Source organism: Melanotaenia boesemani, chromosome 18 (assembly GCF_017639745.1).
Source record: "Melanotaenia boesemani isolate fMelBoe1 chromosome 18, fMelBoe1.pri, whole genome shotgun sequence".
NCBI classification, from domain to species: Eukaryota; Metazoa; Chordata; class Actinopteri; order Atheriniformes; family Melanotaeniidae; genus Melanotaenia; species Melanotaenia boesemani.
This window is the reverse complement of record NC_055699.1, coordinates 30,559,194-30,569,044: the sequence shown is the minus strand read 5'-3', so window position 1 is coordinate 30,569,044 and position 9,851 is coordinate 30,559,194. Positions and strand designations below refer to the sequence as shown.

At 43.9% G+C, this 9,851-nt stretch overlaps 1 protein-coding gene across 2 annotated transcripts; it reads left to right on the top strand.

Moving 5' to 3' along the window:
• The first annotated feature begins 1,393 nt into the window (after nucleotides 1–1,393).
• LOC121628846 (guanine nucleotide-binding protein G(olf) subunit alpha-like) lies at nucleotides 1,394–9,627 on the top strand. 2 transcript variants are annotated; one of them, XM_041968230.1, is made up of 12 exons: nucleotides 1,394–1,564; nucleotides 1,735–1,807; nucleotides 1,921–1,975; nucleotides 4,888–5,007; nucleotides 5,757–5,854; nucleotides 6,094–6,148; nucleotides 6,221–6,294; nucleotides 6,407–6,465; nucleotides 6,533–6,653; nucleotides 8,308–8,438; nucleotides 8,548–8,615; nucleotides 9,341–9,627. In XM_041968230.1, exons 1-12 carry the CDS (start codon nucleotides 1,429–1,431, stop codon nucleotides 9,485–9,487), a joined length of 1,137 nt encoding a protein of 378 aa, XP_041824164.1. In that variant the 5' UTR covers nucleotides 1,394–1,428; the 3' UTR covers nucleotides 9,488–9,627. The 2 variants fall into 2 exon arrangements, with proteins under 2 accessions (XP_041824164.1, XP_041824163.1); XM_041968229.1 differs by lacking the exons at nucleotides 1,394–1,564; nucleotides 1,735–1,807; nucleotides 1,921–1,975; nucleotides 4,888–5,007; nucleotides 5,757–5,854 and adding an exon at nucleotides 5,939–5,971.
• The last annotated feature ends 224 nt before the right edge of the window (nucleotides 9,628–9,851 follow it).

Here is a 9,851-nt window from a genome sequence, read left to right as displayed (position 1 = left end):
TATACACCATATTAAAAATAGCTGCATTTGATAACTTTTTATCCCCCAAAACAACCTCAAATATATATGATCTGATAATTATTCTGTCCCTTTATCCTTTTGTATAAACATCCTGGGCCCATAAACACACAAGTGATCATATCTGAACAGAAAAAAATACTATCATGATAAAACTATTAAACACCACTTTTTTCTGTTTAGTAAAATGACAACAGGCCTACACCTGTCTGTCCTAGTTTTATACTCAGATAAATATTTTATATGATCAAATTCAAACATCATGCTGTATCTCTGGTTTTCCATCAACCAAAAAAAAACTGGGAGAGTTTCAAATGTGAACTTTCCAGTGAAGCTGACAACAGCTCCACTGATCCTGATCTTGATCACACCTGACTCAAATTAAATGGATTCAACAGCCTATGAAGTTCTGCACAATGACTCGTTAATTTAAGTCAGGTGTGTTGGAGCAGGAAACATTGAAAACCTGCAGGACCACAGCCCTCGTAGGACCGAATGGAGTAGCCCTGACTTAAAGAAAGCATGTACAATATATAATCGGTCCAAACAGAAAACCCTGAGGAACTCCATGACTTACCCTGGTGTGTGAGGAAGACTCATAGTTTACATGAACAAACTGGAATCTATCAGATAAACAACCTAATGTGGTTCCTTTAATCCCAGAATCTGTTCTATAGTGTTCTGATCCATGGTGTCAGATGCAGCTCCAAGATCCTTGTTGGTTCTTCCCGCTCCCTGCTGGTTCTTCCCGCTCCCTGCTGGTTCTTCCCGTTCCTTGTTGGTTCTTCCCGCTCCCTGCTGGTTCTTCCTGTTCTGGGGTGGCATGGCTCAGTGGGTAGAGCGGTCGTCTTGTAGCCTGAGGGTTGCTGGTTTGATTCTCAGCCTGTCGAGCTCATGTCGAGGTGTCCCTGAGCAAGACACTAAACCCCAAAGTGCTCCTGATGGGTCGTGGTTAGCGCCTTGCATGGCAGCTTCCCCCATCAGTGTGCCAGTGTCTGAATGTCTGAAGTGCTTTGGGTATCATTCCAGGTACAGTTAAGTGCTATATAAATATAGACCATTACCTGCTCCCTGCCGGTTCTTGTTGGTTCTTGCTGGTTCCTCCTCTTTCCTGGCACTTTCTGTTCTCTGTTCTTTCTTTTCTTGTTTTTTCCTGTTAGTTTTTTCATGTTTTCCTGGTTCTTCCTGTTTCTCGGTTCTTTGTTTTTCCTGTTTTTTCTGGTTTCCTGTTTTTTCCTGTTCCTTGTGTCTTCATTTCCAGCATCTGTAGAGTTGAAGGATACCACCTTTTACAGTTCTGCTTGCATTAAATATGTTGATGTTTGTGGAACAGTTGAAGAGTGAATGTGTCTGCTTCAGGTTAAACCCACTGAGCTGGGTTGTTCACTGGTTCCAGTGGTTCCAACTGAAATGGGCTGTCTGGGAGGGAAAACAGATGAAGAACTACTGGATGAAAAAGCGAAGAGAGAAGCAAACAAGAAGATCGAGAAGCAGCTGCAGAAGGAGAGACAGGCTTACAAAGCGACACACAGACTGTTACTGCTGGGTGAGACACCTGTCTGTGTACCTGCCCCTTTACCAGCCTGTGTACCTGTCTGTTTACCAGTTTACCTGGTAACTGTCTATTTACCAGCCTGTTTACCTGTCTGTATACTGGTATACCTGCCTACCAGATTGTTCACTTGTGTTTGTGTGTGTGTGGGTGTGGGTGTGTAGGTGCAGGTGAATCGGGTAAAAGCACCATCGTGAAGCAGATGAGGATTCTTCATGTTGATGGCTTTAACGCTGAGTGAGTGAGAACAGATTTTATTCCAGTCTTGGTTCTGGTTCTAACACTGTTCATGTTATGAACTGTTTCAGTGCAACCAGAAATATGTTTAAACCCAAAATCTATTTTTCCAGAGAGAAGCAGCAGAAGGTTCAGGACATCAGGAAGAACGTGAAAGACGCCATTGTGGTAGGTCACATGACTGGCTGTGATTGGTCCAAACTGGCTCAGTAATAAAATAAAAAGACTGAAACTGTTGGATGGTGGTAGGTACAGAACTATCAGATGAGGTTCTGATGATCAGGATGAGGAGGAGGGAGGGGGAGGAAAGGAGTGAAGAAGAGGAGGAAGGGGGATGAGGAGGAAGAGGTGCAGGAGAAGGATGATGATGAGAGGAGGACAATGATAATGAGTAGGAGGAGGAGTATGATGAAGATAATTGATGAGTAGAAGGAGGAGGGAGGAGGAGGAGGCGAGAAGGAATGAGGGGGCAGAAGAAGAATAGAATAGAATAGAATAGAATAGAACAGTTTGCCGCAGCTGTAGTGAGCACCGCCATGGTAACAAATGAGGAGGAAGATGATTCTATTCTATTCTATTCTACAGTCCATTTAGCAGACGCTTTTATCCAAAGCGACTTACATTTGAGAGCAAGAACAACACAAGCATGAATTCAAACAAGATGGGACGTCATAATTAAGTGTCAGACCACTTTTGAGTCCAGTTGGAACCTAGGTGCTGTCATGTAGTGCTAGTGCAGTGAATTAAATTTTTTTTTTTTTTTTTTGTAGTCATTTAAGTAAATACAGGATCACGATTCATTCATCAAACAATATCAACATGGTCATAAGTGCATGATTTCATCACGTAATATCAACTTGGGCATAAGTGCATGATTTCATCACACAATATCATCTTGGGCATAAGTGCACGCAGCTTCTTCAGTACTTGGTTGAGCCAAAAAGCTGGACAAGTCTTTCTAGCTTATTTAGTTAAGCTAAATGTGGAAATGCTCCTTAAACAACTGAGTCTTTAGCTTAGTCTTAAAAGTGGATAAGGACTCTGCAGCTCGGACGGAGTTTGGTAGATCGTTCCACCACCGGGGAACAACAGAGGAGAAGAGTCTAGCTACTGATTTTGCGCCGCGTTGTGGTGGGAGCACTAGGCGTCTTTCACTGGTAGAGCGTAACTGTCGAGAGGGAGTGTAGCTCTGGACTAAGGAGTGGAGGTAGACCGGAGCCATTTGGGTTATTGTTTTGTAAGCCAGAAGCAGAGCTTTGAATCTGATGCGCTGCAACTGGAAGCCAGTGAAGAGCAATTAGCAGCGGAGTGACATGAGCTCTTTTAGGCTGGTTGAAGACCAGACGTGCTGCTGCATTCTGGATCATCTGTAGAGGTTTAACTGAGCATGCAGGCAGGCCAGCCAGTAAGGAGTTGCAGTAGTCAATGCGTGAAATGACCAGAGCCTGGACCAGGAGCTGGGTCGTGTGTTCAGTCAGGTAGGGTCTGATCCTCCTGATGTTGTAGAGAGCAAATCGGCAAGACCGGGAAACCGAGGCAACATGGTCCTTAAAGGTCAGCTGGTTGTCTACCATGACACCAAGATTCCTGGTAGAAGATGTAGGCACAAGTGTGATTGAGTCAAGCTGCACACTTATCTGTGGCGGTAAAGAAGGACTGGCTGGAAAGACAATAAGCTCAGTCTTGGACAGATTTAGCTGAAGGTGGCGATTCTTCATCCATGCGGAGATATCAGCAAGGCATGCTGATATTCGCATTGAGACAGTTGTGTCATCAGGTGGGAAAGAAAGGAAAAGCTGAGTGTCATCTGCATAGCAGTGGTAGGAGAAACCATGAGAGCTAATGACTGCACCGAGTGAGGAGGTGTATAGGGAAAAGAGAAGAGGGCCGAGCACCGAGCCCTGAGGCACCCCTGTTGTCAGCCCATGTGATCTGGATATGCCCCCTCGCCAAGATACTTTGAAGGATCTTTCTGTGAGGTAGGACGTAAACCACGAGAGGACAGATCCTGAGATGCCAAGCTCCAAGAGTTTGGAGAACAGTATGTGATGGTTGACCGTGTCAAAGGCAGCCGACAGGTCCAGCAGTATAAGGACTGAGGATTGACCAGTGGAGCTGGCAACCCGTAGGGAATCAGTAACTGACAGGAGAGCAGTTTCAGTAGAGTGACCTTGCCTATATCCAGATTGATATGGATCAAACAGGTTGTTGTCTTGGAGGAACTGTGAGACCTGACTGAAGACGGCACGCTCTAGTAATTTAGACATGAATGGAAGCAATGAGACCGGCCGGTAGTTTCCAACCTGGGCTGGGTTGAGTGTGGGTTTCTTCAGGAGCGGGATGCTACTGAAGAAGATGATAAAGATGATGATGAGGAAGAGGAGAAAAAAGATCAGGATGAGTAGGAGGAGGAGGAGCATGAGGAGGAAAAGAAAATAAGGATGATAATGATGATGAGGAGAAGGAGGATGGGGGGGGGAGTGAAGAAGAGGAGGAAGGGAATGAGGAGGAAGAGGTGCAGGAGAAGGATGATGATGAAGAGGAGAACAATGATAATGAGTAAGAGGGAGAGTATGATGAAGATGATGGAGGAGAAGGATGAGGATGAAATGAGAAGGAAGATGATGATGAGGAAGAAAAGGAGGATGATGAGGATCATGTTGAGGTGGATGATGATATGAGGATGACTAAGAGGAAGATGAGGAGGAGGATAATGATGATGGTATGAGGATGAGGAGGTTATTGATGAGGAAAAAGATGATTATAATATTGATGAGGATAAAAAGATGATGATGAAAATGAAGAGGAGGATGATAATGATGATGAGGGTGATAAAGAGGATGATGAAGTTAATGCTGCATTTGAGTCCATCTGAAATCAGAGTGAAACAAGGACATGTAGAAAGACGTCTGTCTCAGGTGTGTCAGTGATAGGTGTAGTGCCGCTCTGTGGGACACGACCCTGAGGCCTGGATTGGTGTCAGAGAAACTCTGAGTTCCACAGTGGCATCAAATGCAGCATAACTTCAGGGTGGATGACTGACAGCCGGAGCGGCCAATCAGAGCGTGTGTTTGTTTCAGACTATCGTGTCAGCCATGAGCATGCTGACCCCGCCCGTCCCTCTTGGTAACAATGGCAACCAGTTTAGAGTGGACTACATCAAGAGCATCGCCCCCCTTTCCGACTTTGAATACACAGAGGTAACACACACACACACACACAGGTGAGGCAGCGCAGCGTGTCCTGAACAGGAGAAGTGTTCCTTTAGAGCTGCACCTGGAGACCTGTGTTACACTTTGTTTGTTTTAATGATGTTAATGACATGATGTAACCAGTTCACCTGAGACACACACACACCTGAGAGTCACCTGAGGCCTCATTATCCAAGCAGCTCCATCTCCGAGGCATCAGACACAAAACAAGTGTCTTCGCTCTTCCTCTGCTGTCTCTGCAGCTGATTGGCCGGCTGATGCTCACACCTGACAGAGCTATTGCCGCTGTACAATCAGTCGCTGTCGCACAGGTGCAGTCAGCAGACGAGAAGACGTGCCGCTGCAGACATACTGCCGTTAACCACACAAGTCTGTCACATGTCAGTGATGACATCATACAGTTTAAAGTCATGACATCTGATTGGTGGAACTACTGTAGGTGACATCATAGTCTGATAGTAACCAGAAGTGCAATGCATTATGGTAGTTGGAGTCTGTAAAGCCACGTTCTGTTGCTGCAGCCTGCAGGGAGTGCTCATGATAAACACACATAAACACACACACACACACACACACACACACATATAAATATATATATATTTATGTATTTGTGTGCGTGTGTGTGTGTGTGTGTGGTGTGTGTGTATATATATATACATACGTCTTAAATTTCCAAATATAAATATATATATATATTTATATATATTTAAATGCTTACTGCTTTGTCCGTTTTCCAGGACTTCTTTGAGCATGTTCAGAAGCTGTGGGAGGATGACGGTGTGAGGGCATGTTTTGAACGCTCCAATGAATATCAGCTGATCGACTGCGCTCAGTAGTAAGATGACACTGTCTGAAACCTGCTTTGACATATAAACATTACTGCTGACCAATCAGAACACTGAAACACATCAGCTGAAACATACTCCATCACTGTGAGGAGGTCCAGCTCCAGGTGACAGGTGTTTAACGTCCTCCAGGTGGAACTAGTCGTCCTCCATCAACCTGACGAGGTCCAGTTCCAGGTGGAGAATTTGTGAGATTAGATGATCATGTCTCTCTTCTTCTCTGTTCCAGCTTCCTGGACAGGTTGGACTCTGTCAGGAGGACTGACTATTCACCGACTGACCAGGTGAGTCCTCGGCCTTCCAGGGTGCAGCATCTGTGACGACATTAGCTCACCCTTTTTCTTCTTCTCCTGCAGGATTTGCTGCGCTGCAGAGTTCTGACTTCTGGGATTTTTGAAACCCGGTTTCAGGTGGACAAAGTCAACTTCCAGTGAGTTTATCAGTTGAAAGTTTGATAAAAAAAAAAACCTCTCTTTGAGGTCGTCATCTCTGGAACCAGAGAAGAAGACAGCTTCCTGTTTGACAGAATGTTTGTGTGTCAGTATGTTTGATGTAGGCGGTCAGAGGGATGAACGCAGGAAGTGGATTCAGTGCTTCAACGGTAAGACAACAAAGACGCTTTCCAGAACTGAGATATGAGCAGATCAGTGACGGAGGTCTCTGTTCAGATGTAACGGCCATCATCTTCGTAGCAGCCAGCAGCAGCTATAACATGGTCATCAGAGAGGACAACTCCACCAACCGGCTCAGAGAGTCTCTGGACCTCTACAGGTCCATCTGGACCAACAGGTACATCATACACTGCCTGATGCTCTCTGAGTGGCTGCACTTCATCTCCTTGTGCTGTGATAGATTGTAGTTAATGTCTCTGTCTTTGGCTGTAGTTAACTTCTCTGGTCTGTGATTGGCTGGAGTCAGCCTTATTGCTCTGTGACTGGCTGTGGTTAACCTCTGCTCTGTGACTGGTTGGTTTTAACTTCTCTGCTCTGTGATTGGTTGGTTTTAACTTCTCTGCTCTGTGATTGGCTGTGGTTAATAGGGCTGCACAATATCAGGAAAAGATGCGATATGTGAGAAGACTGTTGAAACTTGCGATGACGATACGAGCTACAATAAATAAATAAAGCTGCTGTTTTTATGTTTCCTCATACGGAACTGCACTGATAAAACTCTCCTGCACAGACGTCTGCTGAACTTTGTGCTCTAATAACTTTAGTAGTGTGTTTTAGCTAACGCTAGATTTTTGTAACTCTTCTTAATAAAAATCATTTGGTCCTAAAGACTAGAAATAAAATAGAAAATTGACAGCCTTAGTTTGAAGAAGTTCTTTTACCAACTATTAATAAATTATAAGGAGATTTGTTTTATATTTTAGTGTTGATTGTCAAAAGCAATTTATGTCAGATGAAGCAGAGTTTTAGACATTAATGGACCGATGACTAATCTGGAAAACAGAATAACTTTGATGTCCTCATCAGAACGGCGGACCACTGTCTAGTCAGTCCAGATATCCACAGCGCTGTCCTTGAGTTAACCACTCTGTTAATTTGTCACTGGTTTCGGTTACCCGGCTGCTATGTGGTTCGCTGTGGTGAATTTCTCTGCTCTGTGACTGGGTCCGCACCATTTACCGCCCAGGCCACCCAGTGATCAGTAGTGGGCGGAGTTTTTACACCATTTAAACCAGGAAATCAGCCGGATGACCCGCTCTTGTTCAGCAAGCAAACAAATCAGACTCCATCTGCAGATGAACTTAAAAAATGTTCCAACTTGATAAATAATGTGTGGCCTTTATTTGTTCAGTAGATTATTTTGCATTAATGTGATTCCTCAAACAACTTCTGCTGATTTTATTATTCTTTTCAGCTGCTCTAGACAGCAACGCTCTGTTCTAATCCAACTAAATGTCCTGATGTTAAGAGACACTGCTGCACTTTGCAGACTTTATTATTAACTTTTTGTTATTTTTATGATCAGTTTCACCCTGAAATTGCTCTGAAATGCTTTTTTTGTTTTGGTAAAGTCTCTTTCCACCGGCAAACGCTCTCCCCTCCATTTAAGCAGCAAACTCTTCCTCCACCACTCGTCATCACTTCTCTGAGGGTCATAACCCGTCTGGTAAAGAAGTGGACCCGCTGGCCGAAATTAACGTCTGATCCGGGATTAGCTGTAGTTACTCTCTCTGTTCTGTGATTGGCTGTAGTTATCCTCTCTGTTCTGTGATTGGCTGTAGTTATCCTCTCTGCTCTGTGATTGGCTGTAGTTATCCTCTCTGCTCTGTGATTGGCTGTAGTTATCCTCTCTGCTCTGTGATTGGCTGTAGTTATCCTCTCTGCTCTGTGACTGGCTGTAGTTATCCTCTCTGCTCTGTGATTGGCTGTAGTTATCCTCTCTGCTCTGTGATTGGCTGTAGTTATTCTCTCTGCTCTGTGATTGGTTGCAGGTTTCTGAAGACCATCTCAGTGATCTTGTTCCTGAACAAACAGGACGTGCTGGCTGACAAGATTTTGGCAGGAAAATCTAAACTTGAGGATTATTTTCCAGAGTATAAGAACTACCAGGTTCCTGCCGATGGTAACTACACATACCAGTAGAAACACACACGTGTAACAACACACACCTGTAGAAACAAACATGGCAGACAATCTGAACCATGTCGAACATCTGTTATGTGTGATTCCAGCTGTTCCAGATGCTGATGAAGACCCCAAAGTGACCAGAGCCAAATTCTTCATCAGAGACGAGTTTCTGGTAAAAACCCACTGGTGATGGTAGTGAAGAGGATGTTTTATGTTCAGTTTTCTACACGTATTAACGAATGTACATTTTATTACTATAAATGTTCTGGATTCAGTAGAGAGCTAGTTTCTATCCAAAGTAGAAAAAAGCAATGAAACAGTAAAACAGGGTGAGCTGCTGCTTCTTCATGCCCCAGCAAGAAGAATCAAATCCAGTTTCCATCCCTATGTTAACACCCTGTTAATTGTTGTTAATGTGTGTGTAACTAACTGACGGGTTAACTTTCTTTAACCTCTACATAACAGACAGGTTAACTCTCATTAAAATCTATGTAACCAGCTGAAAGGTTAACTTCAGTTAATTTTCATAACTAACTGACAGGTTAATGTTCGTTAATCTCTCTGTCACGGACCAACAGGTCAACTCTCTTTTAATCTCTACATAACCAACCTACAGGTTAACCATAGTTAAAGTTTACATTACTGACTGACATCACAATTCTCGGTAATCTTTGTGTAAATGACTAGCAGGTTAACACTTGTTAATGTCTACATTAATGACCGAAAGGTTTACTCTCATTATTGTTTATAACAGGTTGTCTTCACTAACTACCGACAGGTTAACTCTAATTAATGTCTATGTTAACAACTGACAAGTTTAGTAGTCATACAGTCTATAGAACTGACTACCAGGTTAACTGTTGTTAACCAACTAACAGGTTAACTGTTGTGTTTCAGAGGATTAGTACTGCGAGCGGTGATGGCAAGCATTACTGTTATCCTCACTTCACCTGCGCTGTCGACACTGAGAACATCCGCCGCGTCTTCAACGACTGTCGTGACATCATCCAGCGCATGCACCTGCGGCAGTACGAGCTGCTCTGATTGGCTCCTGCACGTCGGGCCAGCCCCACCTCTCCTTGTAGGACTGAGATGTGATCCGTTAATCTAGAAGCTGTTATCAGAGCTAATAGATGATCAATACAGATAGATAAGAGCGTCTGTATAGTTCATTAGTTACATTTCTTGATTCGGGATTATTATTTGTTAGGAGAATGTGTGTGTGTGTGTGTATGTGTGTGTGTGTGTGTGTGTGTGTGTGTGTGTGTGTGTGTGTGTGTGTGTGTGTGTGTGTGTGTGTGTGTGTGTGTGTTTCCTTTATCTGTGTGTTGTACAGTGGATTGTGGTTAGTTTAGTCCTGATCATACCCAGGTGTGGGTGTTGTCATGACAACAGGAGTTTGAAGTTG